Genomic DNA, 16,458 nt, shown 5'->3' on the forward strand with positions numbered 1-16,458 from the left:
AGGATGTTATATAAAACACCATGCGATATTGTTTAGTGTAAACACACACTCTTGTCAAACAGAGGCAAAATCTCTGCGTAGGCTCTCACTAAATGTAACGACGTGCTGCTGATGATAAACAAATGACGTGCGTCAAAACGTGTGAATTTTCCAGTAAGGAAATTGAAGCTGTTGTGCTATGATATAATTTCTCTGGAAAGAAGTACAAAATTAAAGCAAAACTGCCTCCAGACCCGTGCAGTGAAATGATGAATTATGCTACTGCATGGAGTCACATGCACGCGCTGTATTAAAAAACAATGTCCGGTACAGGAAGTAGTACCTCTGTGTCCACCCCCACACGCACGAGGCATGGAAACAAATGTCAGGGCGTGCGGGTGTGTTGAAACAGCACTCTAAAATTATCTAAAGCTGCGGAACGGATCGAGGTTATGTGGTGTGTTTTTCGTGGTAGGGGTTTGGTGCAGAAATGCGAGCTCGCTGTTGACTGTGTGCGCGAGTTTCCGTGTGTATCCTTACGCGCTCGAGCGGCCGTTAAGAGCTGCACGCTGATTGGCTGCAACCAAGGAGGACGTTTTAATACTTATGGTGCTGTGGTTGGCTGCAGACTGTAAAGGTTCAAGCAATTTTTTTACAGCTTAGTGTCTGTGGCACCGTAATTAATTGTAGCTAGCCGTCTCTTATCGATGCGTTTGGAAGGAACATGAAATAGCTGTTGTGTTGTGGTGTTTTTTTCTTTTTTAATCAAAGGACTTTACCACTCGGCCTTAGAGATTAAAGATCCAACTGTGCTGCTGCTGCTGGTGCTGCTGGTGTGGTGCTGCTGGTGCTGCTGGTGTTGGTGCTGCTGGTGCTGCTGGTGCTGCTGGTTGCTTTTTCTACCTTTACGTGTGATGTTGGATATGGGAGAACGGAAAGAAGTAAAAATGATTCCAAAATCATCGTTCAGTATAAACAGCCTGGTGCCTGAAGCCGTTCAGAGTGACAACCAGCACAGGACCATCTCTGAAGAAGAAGAGAAAATCCCTTTACCTATAGTACAGGAAGCGAAGTCGGAGAACACTTGCGCTAAAAGTGACAATCCTGAACCAACTTGCACGGACGATAAGGAAAAACAGGAGGAAAAAAAGGACTCTAAAGAGGGTGAAGGAGGAAAAGACGGCGAAAAGAAAAACGGCAAGTACGAGAAACCTCCTTTTAGCTATAATGCTTTAATCATGATGGCTATAAGACAAAGTCCGGAGAAACGGTTAACGCTGAACGGCATTTATGAGTTTATTATGAAAAATTTTCCATACTACCGGGAGAACAAGCAAGGCTGGCAAAACTCCATTAGGCACAACTTAAGCTTGAACAAGTGCTTTGTCAAAGTTCCGCGGCATTACGATGACCCGGGCAAAGGGAACTACTGGATGCTCGACCCATCAAGCGACGACGTGTTCATCGGCGGCACAACAGGAAAACTTAGGAGGAGATCGACCACGTCGCGGGCCAAGCTGGCGTTCAAGCGCGGCGCACGGCTCACCTCCACTGGCCTGACGTTCATGGATAGAGCTGGTTCTCTATACTGGCCCATGTCGCCTTTCCTCTCGCTGCACCATCCCAGAGCAAGTGGCGCCCTGAGCTACAACGGCACCTCCTCGGCCTACCCGAGTCACCCAATGTCCTATAGCACCATGCTGACGCAGAACGGTTTGAGCAACAACCACTCGTTCCCGGCCTCGAACGGCCTGAGCGTGGACAGACTCGTGAACGGAGACATTCCGTACGCCACGCATCACCTGACAGCGGCCGCGCTGGCCGCGTCTGTGCCCTGCGGCCTCTCAGTTCCCTGCTCAGGGACCTACTCGCTCAACCCATGCTCAGTGAACCTGCTGGCGGGACAGACCAGCTATTTCTTTCCTCATGTGCCGCATCCTTCCATGAGTTCGCAGGGGAGCACGTCGATGAGCTCCCGCACCGCTTCTTCTTCGTCGCCGCAGGCGGCCGCGTCTCTCCCGTGCGAGTCGTTAAGGCCTACACTACCGAGCTTCTCTTCGGGACTTTCCGCAGGACTGTCTGATTACTTCACACATCAGAATCAAGGTTCTACGTCCAATCCCCTTATACACTAACTGTCATCCCGAAGGATGAAGACTGTAAGTGAACATTTTACACCCCATTTACACTGTAATATATATATATAAATATACTTTAAGAAAAAAGACTGAGAAGGGAAAGGAAAAATGCAAGCGGCCGAACTCCAGGTATTTTGTATTATTCTTCTCCTTTATTTCTGTACACACGAAAAAGTCGGGTGTCGCGAGATTGTTTATTATTCCACTGTCAGCAACGTGCAATGTGACAAGATTTATTTTTTTTTTTTTTTAAAGAGGGTGAAGCGTCGAACTTTTTTTATTTGGAAAGGCAGTAAAATTACATTAGAATGTGTATTTAAATAGTGGTTGCAGATTTGTTTAATTTTAAATGTTAAAAATATCTAATACCATCGCATCAACCACCAGTCTTCATGTTTGCAGTATTACACGTATCATGGGCACACTGGTGAAATATGATTTTACAAAATTAACACAAATCCTTCTTTTTTGTTTTCTTTTTTAAATAAATGTGCTCTAAGTGCAGAATACCCGTTCGAATCCATGGCTCCTTGTTATTTTGTCCTTACAAAGGTTAATGGAATAAAAGCATTCGTAATGCGTTCTTTTATACACCTTTTTTCAATTACAGTTTCTTTCTAGACCAAAGAATGGGTATGGAAATATTTTTTTCAGTATTCACTATCTGACGGAAAGGTTTAATGGGAGCAGAATGAATGAATGAATGCTTTTAGCTTGTGTTTTGATCTTTTTTAGGCTAATGTATGTGGTCACCACCAGGTCACATGCTTTTTGTAATTAGTGAAATGTCAATTCCTGTTGTAATTCTAGGTTAACTTTGCGAAGTGTAACCGTGTTGAGTAAATGCCTCATAAAATATTAAGTGAATGTTTATGTCGTCTTTAAATTCCATGGTTGTGATTTTGTGGTCTATATGCCCGTGTTTGTCGCTTAAAATGTTAAATCTAACAAAATAAAAGAAATAGGTTTCGTCCATATATCGCGATCATTTTGTCCTTCTTGCAGGTAAAATTGACTTTTACGTGTTTGGTCTCTAAAACCCTTGTTACGTCTATAACCAACATTTAAGCGACAGTTTGCGGGTATGCTGAGGGACTTTTGCTTTTTTAATTCGGTCTCTCATTTCCCAAAATCATCGAAATAACTCCGTCTAAATGTCTATGAAACTTTCCAGAGTATCAACGAGGGAACGAAATGCATCTAATTTATCATTAAAACGCATGTGTCCAGAATATCAAAGCTCCCCGTGACCACAAATATTCTGAACCCTGTCCGCATGCGCTTCAACTTGTTCTTGCTTTTAAAACAAAAAAGAGAGTAATATTTCCGGGTAATCTGTCATGTTTATTGTTCTTCATTTAACTCTTATATCTATAAGAAGTCTATTTGTAACGATCATCATGTGTTTTGCTTGTCATCAGACAATAGATCTGTACAGCAATTTGTCCATTTCTTAAAGAGGCATTATGTTGAATGTGGCCAGCTGTAATGCAATAACCTCACTAGTTTTCACAAAAGACCGGTGGAATCTAATATCTCCTTGCAAGATCTTATCATTCAAAATGTTAAATGGGGTGACCACGCATAAGAAAATAACTGAAAGAAAAAAGGATAATGCAGACAAAATTCTGTAAATCATAAAAATGTCTAATACATAAAAAAATTGTACACGTGAACCTTAGGGCGGAAATATATATTGTCACAATCTCGATTTTACACATTTCCAGCAATATGTAGGACATATTTTAAGGACGAGACGCGGATAGGCATAACAGTAATAATATTCTATACATTTATAAGAACATTATACAATAATAATAATAATAATAATAATAATAATAATAATAATAATAATAATAACGATAATAATAATAATAATAATAATAATAATAATAATATAGCCGATGCACGCACCTGTATAAAGTGCACACTGTATAAGGTGACATATTGAGTGCATTAGTGGTGAAACGAAACTGAGAACAGTGATGGAGTTTTCACTTGCTCTTGTGTCAATGGGCTTTAATGAGGACAAAGCGATGATCGTGAAGCAGTGATTGCTGTCCTCGGTGCTTGACGTCTTAATTAGGCCGCATCTGCCTGGAAGTTCGCTTTCACCCCGCAACAATAAACAATCAGTTCTTACCTGAATCTCAAGTGGCGTTAAGAAACAAAGCATCAGAACATAACGCAAGCGGATCATCGGGCCTGCTAATACGAGTGTTACATGTGGAAAGCTTGTCGTCTAGTACATTTAGGCGAGTAAATGAAGCGATAAATGTGTTTTATAATGTTTGTTTTATCATTTAAATGTAGCAGCCAACTTCATGGTTCATTTTTTATCCTGTTTATCCTAAGGCACAATGAAAGACTGGATCTCTGTACACTCAGCTGTATATAAACTCGATACTATTGTGTTTAGCAAAGGAAGCTTACCGTGCAATTTGTGTTTGAGAATATTGATGCCTGAAGCTGTGTTGCACTTTGATTTTTCAGATTATAATTCAGACTATTTTGAAATCGATAACAGCTACTATGAATATCTGTCTTTTTTTCCTTCTGTTGCTTGAGAGCGGCGCGGTGATGTAACATTTACCCCTTTACACATATATATATATATTACACTCTCTTGTTTATAATGAGAAATACCATGTATAGGTGTACTAAATATTTTTAGTTCATGTAGTAGGATCTACCTCACATGGACGAGGCGAACATTAATATTCGGCATTTATCATTATACACTAGACGGAGCATGGACCTTCAAATGTAAACATTTTAGGCATTAAGCAATTAGTTTGCATTTGTGTAAACGACTTTGCTGAAGATGAAAAAAATATCCAACGTTTTTTTTAAACGAATCTGTTCTATACGATCACATTTGCATGGCCATGCGAGGGTTCAAAATAAATCTCATGTGCACTTCCTTAGCCGATACCTTTTACTGGCACACATATCTATTGTAGCTTGTTACACTGAGAGCTTATTTGCAGGTTGCCTTCGTATGAAATCTAAACGTTAACAGTCTCTATCACTGAGTGACGGATTACCAAAACGCCTTTTTTAGGAAACAAAACGTAATGTAAATTGATCATTTCCACAGCAGCCATTTATCAAAACCGTTTATAAGAGCTGAGAACTTTTGTAAGCAACGCAAATCCTGTCTAAATGGTAAATGGACGTTTCCTCCTTCAGTGTAATACGACCTGAGCAGAGTGAGGGCGCTAGAATGACACGCAGTGCTGCAGGCATCCACCTCCTTACACCACTACCTAGCCTACAATGCGTCTCACAAAGTTTCACCCCCATGGCATGTAAATAAATCTGCACGCTGTACGCTTAAAAAACAAACAAACAATAATGGATACGGATTATGCATAATGGAACTTGCTTTTTAGCGATATGGAGCTATTTAACAGAGGTGTGAATGAAGATCCAAGGCTACTAGGACATCATTAATATGGTCAATGCATTTATAATATAATATAATATAATATAATATAATATAATATAATATAATATAATATAATATAATATATTTTGATTTATCTAAATTCAAACAACGACTATTATTATTATTATTATTATCATTATTATTATTATTATTATTATTATTATTATTATTATTATTATTATTATTATTATTATTATTGTTGTGCTGTTGTTGTTTTTCTTTTTCTTCTTTTTCTTCTTCATTTTATATATTGTGTATTCTACATCATGACAACAATGAGACTAGGATTCAGGATAATTCAGTGATTTTAAATCAGAGCTAATGTTCATAAATAATTTTAGGTTTGCTTAGATCGCCAGTGTGGACATGACCTTTAATGCCATAAGACGCGACCTTCACAGCACACGCAATATTAAGGTAGATGCGCGTTTGTCATTTTTGTCATTAAAGCAACAGGGCACTAGATCTCGTCTGCTCCTTGTTTGCATCAACTTTTTTAATGAATGATTTTAGAAAACACCCTACAGAACATAACTAATAATTTTAATGAGTTGCTGCTTATTGACCTGTCAGGTGAAAAAAAAAACAATTTGTACATAGACGAATTCGTATGGTTTAAGTACAAAGTGGTGTCATTTCAATCCGCTTCTGCCTCTGAGTCCAGAAATCAGACATACTCAAGTCCATTGGGTTAGATAATTACCCTATAAATAAACAAATAATTTATTTGTATGCAGGCCGACCTTATAAAAGTCTTTCTTCTTTTAAGTTATTTGTTTTATTTTTTTATTGGACGCATTATTATTATTATTATTATTATTATTATTATTATTATTATTATTATTATTATTATTATTATTATTATTATTATTATTATTATTTGTTGTTGTTGTTGTTGTAGTATTTGGCCAATTGAAAGTAAGAGAATTTTAGCATGAAAAAGAACAGCAACAACTTCAAAATATTATTTCAGTGAGGAGAATATTTTATTGTGATTATTGCAACCATTTTTTGCAGTTTTAGTGTGATTATTGCAAACTTTACAAATTGTTCCTCACACTGCAGGTAGATGCTAAGTGTACGCAACACTGTAGCTACGGTAACGTGGTTCATGCTGGTGCATATGTGTTTATTTCTAAAGGAAATATTGATTTGTGTGCTTTTGTGCTAGACATAGCTGGGCTAGAAGACGTAACTGGTGCAGAGGCGTCACTCTGGAGAGTGACCGTTTGGCCCTTTGACCTGCGCGCGCCTCCTCCTTGCGCGCTTGTGCACGCTCTGTCTCACTGTGGCGCGTGCACGCGCATTCGCTCGCGGTCAGCTAGGGCTTCGCTCACGCTCGTGCTGTTTGATCTCGTCCATTTGATGCATGCAAGAGTCATTTTATGTCTAAGTTAATAAAATATACAGTGGCTTTACTATCAAAATCGATTAGCTCGGAATACGCAAATTCAAAGCCTGTTAGACCAGTGTAGCGTCATGCTGGTGTGTTAACTATGTTTGTGCATCCAAGCCATGACTAATTCTGTTTCCTGCTTTAAATATGTGTATTAAAACTCTGAGATTGCTAAAGCATTACGCCACAATAAACTCGAATTCAAGCTGTAATTTCATTGTATATAGCTGTAGAATAAAAAACCCATTCCAACTTATGTGATTTTTTTTTAGTATTGCCTACGAGAGAAACTTTGGACCAATTTTAGATCAATAGACGCCATTCTCCATATCACCATAGACTATGTGTTGCAACCGTGTACAAGAAGTCTAAAAGGAGCTGATTGGTAACTGCGAAAGAATTCGTTATGTTATACTACATCTTAAATGCGTTGATTGCATTTTTAGAGATGTATTGCTTTTTGACTTGTAAATTGAACATATTGATCAATTAAACAAATGATTAAAATGCAATAGTAGTAGTAGCAGTAATAATAATAATAATAATAATAATAATAATAATAATAATAATAATACATATGTATAATGCATATACAGTAATATATATAATATATAATATATAAGAATAGTTATTATTATTATTATTATTATTATTATTATTATTATTATTATTATTATTATTATTATTATTATTATTATTATTACCGGTATCTCCGGTTGCTCGCAGGGAATCGCGGTTGTTCTCGGATTATGTTGCGCTTCGGTGACTCTAGGAGACACCAACAGGCCTGCCGCTGCGCCGGGGATGAATTCCCTCTAGCCATTCTCAAACGACAGCAAACTATTACAACCAGCACTTATTAGCACTTATTAATAGTGCGCTGACATACATCCAGAGCAAACCTCTTTTTAAAGCTCCTTTTGTTTTTTTCTTTCATAAAGCAAGCTCAAGCCTATAACCAGGGATCCTGTATAACAATAAGCGATTTTCGGCTGCTAACTAAATATTATACCATAATTAAACAATACTATAGCTGTTTTTGTTATATTTAACCAGCGTTGTTTAAAGAAATGACCTACACATCTATAAACAAATTAGTTTCCTGATCATTTTTGATATTTTATTCCATGTGATATTGACTATATACACATAATACCCTTGGTGATTCAGATATTCATGATGCTACCTCCACTTTGTTTAAGTCTGTAAGACTCTAATGTATTTCCCTACATGACTTTTATTATAAACTGTTATTAGAGTTTAAACTCTGCTACTGTCAGCAGATTATTATTATTATTATTATTATTATTATTATTATTATTATTATTATTATTATTATTATTATTATTTAATTCTGTACACAATTGAAGTTAAATTGAAGACATTTCGTGTCCTATATTTTTAGGGTTATAAATAACGAGGTTATTAATAATACAGATATTTTATAAACATATTAAACAAATTAAAATAAGTTTGTAAAATAACATTTTTTTAGAATCTCTTTTGTGTGTGTATGTGTGTGTGTGTGTGTGTGTGTGTGTGTGTGTGTGTGTGTGTGTGTGTGTGTGTGTGTGTGTGTGTGTGTGTGTGTCTTATACTTGTCGTGAAATGTTATTTTCAATGACATTGCAAATATTTTTAGATGCTAGATGTGTTATTATTATTATTATTATTATTATTATTATTATTATTATTATTATTATTATTATTATTATTATTATTATTATTATTATTATCCATTTGCCCTCTTACCTGTCCATGTGTCTCACTAATCTGCGCTTATTCTGTTTTTTTGTTGTTGTTTTTGACGAATTTCTTCTAAATCAGATTTAATACCATAATGTGGTCAAGACATTGCAGTCTGTGCCTCCTGGATTAACTAACACAAAAACTGGGTGAATAGTTTCGCCTGGTTGATGTGCATGTACAAGAGAATTGTCCTACATCCAGACGCCTGACTATCTCTCTCTACACTACCGAACCATACATAGAGCAGATATAAAGACAAACCGACACCACAAACATACAAGGTCAATCATGCCTTGTGAGCTGATTAATATTACATAAACGCCACTTTATTTACCATGAACCTCAAGTGAAGAAAAGAAAATTCGTTTAAAGTTTGAGCTACTTCCACCTGCTTTTAGCCCCCCTCTCCAGTAGAAGAATTGGAGATTTTTTTCCTCGTTCCGTACTTTTGGGGTGAGGCAGGTTGTGTGTGAGTGCAGCAGAGGCGACAGTCTGTCTACAGGCCGTAAGCTGATCTGCGCCGAGCTGCAGGGAAACCGGGCAAGATTCCTGGCTCGCGAGCAGCGATATTGATCTACCTCAGGCACCTAAACAAAGCCTCACCTGTTCCCCTTGTCCATACTTTATTTTATGCCGTCTAATGCTTGTTTTGTTTGACATTTCTTTTATTTCCACGGATCCGAGCTTTGATACACGTTTGGGGAGTAGCACATAAACACGGTGTTTTTGTACCTGGAACGCGCGGATCTCCCGAACTGCCTCGCGGCATAAGAGACCACCCTCCTCTCTCGGAATAATCACCCTGCTACGATTAAAGAAACCGGAAAACAAAAAAAAAGTTTTCCCTGCTTCGCCGGCGGGGCCGTGTCCAATAACATTCAACGTGAGATAAAGCTAATTACTTCCATTATGGTGCGCCGGTTTTCGTTTCATAAAAGCGGGCCGCTAAAAGCTCCTTTATTATTTATCGGGCCTCTCCTCGAGCTGCTTGTTAAACATATCAAGATTAGCGGCGGATCTTGTAGGGTCCGTTTGCGGAGATTTTCGCTCATACAGCGCCGCTTTATCAGTGCGTTCCGCACACGGCGCTGCTGACACACCGCCAGCAGCATGAGGAGAGGCATGTGCCTACTGCCCAAGAGCCTAATCACATATTCCTTTGTAAATAATGCATTGTCAGAAGCGAATATTAGCCATTTGTTCACGGCATAATATTTGCAATACTCTTGGAACCTAAAAGGATTTTTTTATATTTCGATTAATACAACAATGCAACAGTTTTTATCCTTCAGCTTCATCATGTAGATGCACCTTTAGTCTGGAGTGATGACCTGTCATTTAGATATCGGTAATAAAAGGAAATATATATATATATATATATATATATATATATATATATATATATATATATATATATATATATATATATATATATATATATATATGAATTTACTTGGTAAACTTAGTAGACTCATGAAGGTCTATCGCATTTCACCGAAATCCTCTTTTACATTTTGGTCCTTCAAAACGAAAAACTCATGAATTATTAAATTAGTATTAGCATTTATGTCTAATGAAACCGTCTCATAAAATTCGTACCATTTCAGAAAACGAAAGAGTGAGTCATTAGATTCGCCAGCCCTGCCCCAAATCCTAACTATCGTATTTTTTTTTTTATATGAAATTAATCGTGAGCGTGGAAGCGCGAATATCAAAATGCGATACCATATTGAGGAAATATACTCTAGCTATACTATTCTACTTGCTGATCACAAACTAAATTCCCCTCTAGCTATATATCATTTTAGGAACTTTAATCGAATACAAACAGAGGTAACATAGTGGGGGTTTTTTGGACATCAGCTGTATAAATGAAAGGTAAAAGAGTCTATTCAGCAGCTGATGGGCAAATGTGCTACACTGCGGAACAAACACTTCTGAAGCTCACCATTACACCTGTGAAGCAGCTTTCTGAAAAAGAAAAAAAAAAGACAGCATTCAGTAAATGGTGATGTCAGTGCAATGATAGCAGATAGGGGTTTGGACTATTTCAAAGAAGAATCTCATCAGTGCATCAGCAAGTGAGGAAGGGGCGCTTTCCAGACTGACACAAACAGGTGCCTTAACCAGTCTCTGGCTATTCCACAAACAAGTCCAGGATCTCAGTTCCACCCACAAAGTCCCTCAGCACTAGACAATGTGTTAAAATGCCTGCCTGTCTGCCTGGAGCTGATACAGGTCCAGGCACCTGGATTGGATGCAAGGTTACCTAAACACCAATAGTACTTGAGTTGGAAAGCAAGCACAATTTAAAATCTGAAAAACAGTATATGAGAATAAAAAAGACATGAATATGAACTAAATCTGGAACATCATATTATATACATTCAGAAGCAGAATGCAGAATTCTAAAGAGATTTACATATATATAGAATAGGTGTCTACCTTGTTGCTAAAAGGGCTACCAAGAACAAACCAGAGGCCAGTGGGCCTCATTCCCCTTGTGGGGTAGCAAAGAGAATGAATGGGCAATGAGATGGTTCCAGTGTAAAAAAACAACCGTTGTGTACCTGAGCAAAGCACTTAACCCTAAGTTGAGTGCTGCATCATGTTACCCTGCTACCCTTAACCCCTCCTCCATCCAGGTCACACTAGCAAAAGAGGAACTGTTCTTTGGTAGTTTTCCCAGGTTAGAGAAGGTATTAGGGGTAAATGGGAAGGCTGTGTGGTGAGAAACTGTGGTTGTATTTGTTCAGCTTGTAAGGCACCCTTAAAGTTCTTAGGAAACAAAGATGTCGGACATTAAAAGGGTTGGACACTTTAAGTCGATTCCAAACTGAGGTGTATGTATGTCCATATATTGACCCTCAATCACTGATGCTTTCATAGTTAATGTTATTAATGTCAAAATGTCCTGAACTAGGTTTTTATATGAGCAACTATGTTTCAAAAGAAGAAAATACGAATCAAGCCTATCAACGGTGAAACAGGGTTATGCACATTTCTGCAAGAAAACAAAATTGTGTACACACATGCAACAAAAAATGAATAGTTGTATAAGTATTTCTGATTATTCTGAGAAGTCTGGGATTTTCAGGTTATGTGTATGAGAGGGTGTCTTCATTGCCTCCTTCCCGCCCTGTCCTTTCCTTTATGTCCTTCTAATCTTCTGTGCATAAGCCTATGCAGTGCTGAATAGTTTTCACCATTCATTATTGTGAGACACACTTCAAGGAGAACAAGAGAGAATAAGTGAGAGAAAAGACTGTGAGAGAAAATATTAAGACTTAAAAGTGAAATAAAATTACAATTGTTTTATTTTATGAACAGTAAAAAAAACATTAAATTATCTATTGTTTTGAGGGAACCCTAAAACTGACTTTCTTTTATTTTGACTGATTTACTACCCTTTTTTTGTTTTACTTTAAACTGTAAGCTAACTAGTTTTAAATCTTCCATTTGAAGAGACAGTGACAGATGAAACATCTCTTCTAGCCACACTGGAAGCCATAGCCCATGGAATAGAATTGAAAGGACTGCTACTCTTTTGTTGTCACTCTCTACACTAAAAAAATGATTAAAACACACACATTGTTGGAAGTATAACATGTTCTGTTTGCCCACTGCTGCGGTGAAGAAGGAAGCTGTTTACACTAATTATAAATAATGTACTAATTGCATAAATTCCTTGCAATTATTCTAAATGTACTATTAAATCTAGTACACTAAAATGTATGGGGCAGCCAAATGGTTAGGATAGTGACAAATGTTAAAAATTGAGTTAAATCATGGGACTTCCAGAAAGCCACTGTGAGGCCAGTGACTGTTAACCTGGTGAGCTATATACTCCAGTATGTTCTTGTATAACGCATCAGGCAAAACACTGATGCCTATTTGTTTTTATGTACTGTTAATTTGAATGAAAATGTCTTCTTTTTTTGCACACACAAATACACACCAATCTATCTAATCACTCAGCCTATCTATCTATCTATCTATCTATCTATCTATCTATCTATCTATCTATCTATCTATCTATCTATCTATCTATCTATCTATCTATCTATCTATCTATCTATCTCTGTCTGTCTGTCTGTCTGTCTGTCTGTCTGTCTGTCTGTCTGTCTGTCTGTCTGTATGTTAGACACTTAGCAGCATACAATTATATTGTATTGTAAATATATTGATTCTTAATTAAACAATAAATAATTATATTGATTCAAAATTAAACAATAACTCTCTGTCCAAGAATGTACATCACTAAAAACTAAAAATAACACTAAAAAACACTAACTAAACAATAAAAAAAATCTATCTGATAAGCCATGGATAAGAACATCACCAAGACTGTCTAAACATCACCAATTTTATCCGTAGAGACAGAAGACCTAGTAAGTTCTTGAAGTTCTCACATGGAACTAAATACCAGTCAAAAACTGATATGACAGTGTAAATAAGATCCTTTATTTGATTTCATTTGTTTTGTTCTGGTTGTTTTCACATCCATAAGTAGTAGTTCAGAACTGAAATTAGTTATATTTTGATCCTTTTGAAAGCATCTTTTTGTTTTAATTCGTTAAAAATTCTTTACATATTTTGCACACAACATCTCTCTACATTTTAGACTACACAAATAAACAGATTTTGGTTTCAAATTTCTTTTAATATGGTCTTCTATTCTCTTCTACAATTTACTTTAAAACCAGTTAACATATTATTTCAGAAATACTGCCAAATATAATAGTCTATCGATACTGCCAGATGTCTCAGCGGCCTTAAAATTGGACTAGTAAATGAAATGGTAAAATTATTAGTAATGTCCTAAATATATATTTTTCTTTCCTTGCAATATTATGAACTAGCGTAGCGTCTGTTAGAGTCTGTGTAATCATGTAGTAATATCGTCAGACTTCCTTTTTGGTGCCAATAGAAGGGAGGGTGAAAGAAAGAAGAAAGAAATGTAAGGAGCGCAGCGAGAGAGAGAGAGAGAGAGAGAGAGAGAGAGAGAGAGAGAGAGAGAGAGAGAGAGAGAGAGAGAGAGAGAGAGAGAGAGAGAGAGAGAGTATTGTCTTGGTGGTGCGTGGTTGCCAGCGCGCGCTGTTGAATCCACCCCGGAACGCGCTCCTCACTCATGCTGCGAATGTTTACAGTTGTAATCAAGGTCCATGTAACTTGTTTGTGAAATGTTTTGCCTTTATGGTTTCGAGGTGCTATACAATTTGCAAATAGTGGGGCATGAAGTCACAGTTTGATTAAATTGCTGTCAGTACGAGAAAAGGAGAAAAAAGAAAACAAAAGCAATATACCAAGAAAACATTGTTGTTTTGCATGTTTTTCAGTGAATACTAATTTTCACCTTAGATAACTATTTTAGTTCTAAATTGTATATAATGTAGTGACCTTTTATCTTTTCACTAATTGAATGATTAGATATATGTATGCTACTGTTTTATTTATTATTATTATTATTATTATTATTATTATTATTATTATTATTATTATTATTATTATTTTACAAATATATATTCCTGCTGTTTCTATTTTGGATTTTGTTAAAGAATCTATTATTTCCTAACAGCGGTTTAGTATTTATTTCAGAACAGTACAATCTACGAGCGACTATTAAGGCTCCTGGGTTTTTCTCAATGTTTCCCAACAGTTCTTTCAGTTTGCTGACAAGTGAGACTGATGCCTAAATAGTATCTTGTGTGTGTCAGTTTGTGTGTGTTGCAGTGCGTGCGCTCAAGGGAGCACTGCACTGAACCTGCTATAGACACACACACACACACACACACACACACACACACACACACACACACACACACACACACACACACACACACACACACACACACACACACGTAGAGGGCTCAAAGGATCAATGTTACAGCAGGTACCATAATGAGAAACGATTTCACATGTGTATATGCACTGAGGAAACAAATATGATGTGTGTCTGTCTTTGCCCACTGTGTGAATTTGCCCTTGTGACATGAAAGGACTAGATTTTACACACCCAAAGTCTCAGGGTCCCAGTGGACATATCTCCAGAGATGTCCGCTTCAAGGTGTCTTTTAGTGTGTCTACAGTGAACAAAGTAAACACCAAATGTCTCGTGAAAACACAAAGGGATATGAACAGGCTTTCAATGAGATAATGAGAGGTTAGTTGCCTTCTTGGTAAACACCATATGCCACAGAAGATTCTAAAGAAAAAATATACATGATGTTTTAACATTGAAGTTAAAAGCTAATAATTTACATTATTAAACATCACGATGTTTATTTATTTTAAAAGAACAACTGATTTGGAGAAACATGCTGCTCATAAATCTCATTTATTCTGAAATAATCTTATAATGGAGATGTCTAGGAACACTAGGTCCCCACTGGAAATTCTATCTATCTATGGAGATATATATCAGTGCTCATCAGTGAAGGTTCCACAGGGTCATTCATCTTCAGGACCATGAACCCCTTTCCTTACGCTACACACCTGAAACAGTAGTAAATCATAAAACATGAAAAAATGCCTCTCTCTTTTTCTCTCTTCAGTGATTGAGCTGCAATGGAAAAATCTTCGCAAACAAAAGGATGCGGCTGCCGTCTCGCCTTCCCCAGCTGGGCGGAACACGCAGGCCATCGCCGCCAATTTCACAGCCCAATTATCTACTTGCATTCAGGGGAGTTGACTAAACAAACAGCGGCCCTGCTGCGCCCCGAGAGCTCGCCGAGTCACGCGAGACCCCTGCGAGATCAATCCTAAACGCACCAAGCACTTCTGAGCATCAGCCCTGCGTGTATACGTTATGGCCCATCGATCGCTTTTATATACGCTTCTTAAAGCGAATCCATTTATGTACCTGTTTACTTATTTGTCCTCGACTTAATTACGCACCCACGCAGTCTGCGTATTGACCCAGAGTTGGGCTAAAGTTGTTTATAGCAATTATGAGTCACGTTTTACTTTTTTTGTTTTGTTTTCTTCCTTCTTTCCCTCCTTCCCTCCCTCTCTCTCTCTCTCTCTCCTTCTTTCATAAACCGCATCGCCAGACTGTCGTGGTCAGACCACTGTCAATTGCTCTTGTGCTGCTATTAGGGCAGACATGGCTTCGGCGCCTGAAAGGGAAAAAATCAATGCCACCGTGATTAGACCGATGACAGCAAATTCACAGTTTCATCCGGGAGTGTTCAGACAGAGACGAGGTGTGCGGCAAATAAGGCGCACTTGTCTGCACACAAAGGAAAAGTCCTCCCGTCTTTGTTTATAAGGTGTAAAGATTCGACAATGATTGCCGGGTTTCTGGAGACTCTCCGGCCATTTTCATCGTCAACATCGCATGAAAGGAGATGTGTGGAAAATTTCAGTGCAACTTTATAGTCTAATGACACTTATTTTCCTTTGCATGATTTCATTGCTCAGTAACAAGCATCCACTGTACATCTAAAGTAGTGCAGTGCAGGTCCAGGGATCTCTAGATCTACACCCTGAAGTGCGTTAAAGCTTTCCTCCGCTACTGCTAGAACTACAGCTATTATTATTATTATTATTATTATTATTATTATTATTATTATTATTATTATTATTATTATGCCTAATAATAATAATAATAATAACAACAACAACAACAATAATAATAATAATAATAATAATAATAATAATAATAATAATAATAATAATAATAATAATAATATATAGCTTACTGTTTAAATGCAATGACCAAAAAGCAGTTCTTTTAGTTCGTT

General features: G+C 37.2%; 1 protein-coding gene across 1 annotated transcript; it reads left to right on the forward strand.

Annotated features, from left to right (window-relative positions):
* Window positions 1–403: 403 nt before the first annotated feature.
* Window positions 404–16,238, forward strand: foxg1a (forkhead box G1a). Its single transcript, XM_027172719.2, has 2 exons — window positions 404–2,138; window positions 15,268–16,238. The coding sequence occupies exon 1, from the start codon at window positions 894–896 to the stop codon at window positions 2,112–2,114; it is 1,221 nt and encodes a 406-aa protein (XP_027028520.1). The 5' UTR covers window positions 404–893; the 3' UTR covers window positions 2,115–2,138; window positions 15,268–16,238.
* The last annotated feature ends 220 nt before the right edge of the window (window positions 16,239–16,458 follow it).

This window comes from Tachysurus fulvidraco, chromosome 12 (assembly GCF_022655615.1).
Source record: "Tachysurus fulvidraco isolate hzauxx_2018 chromosome 12, HZAU_PFXX_2.0, whole genome shotgun sequence".
Lineage (NCBI taxonomy): Eukaryota > Metazoa > Chordata > Actinopteri > Siluriformes > Bagridae > Tachysurus > Tachysurus fulvidraco.

Coding starts and splice junctions, on each gene's coding strand:
- foxg1a (XM_027172719.2), top strand. CDS start 894: ATGTTGGATATGGGAGAACGGAAAGAAGTAAAAATGATTCCAAAATCA.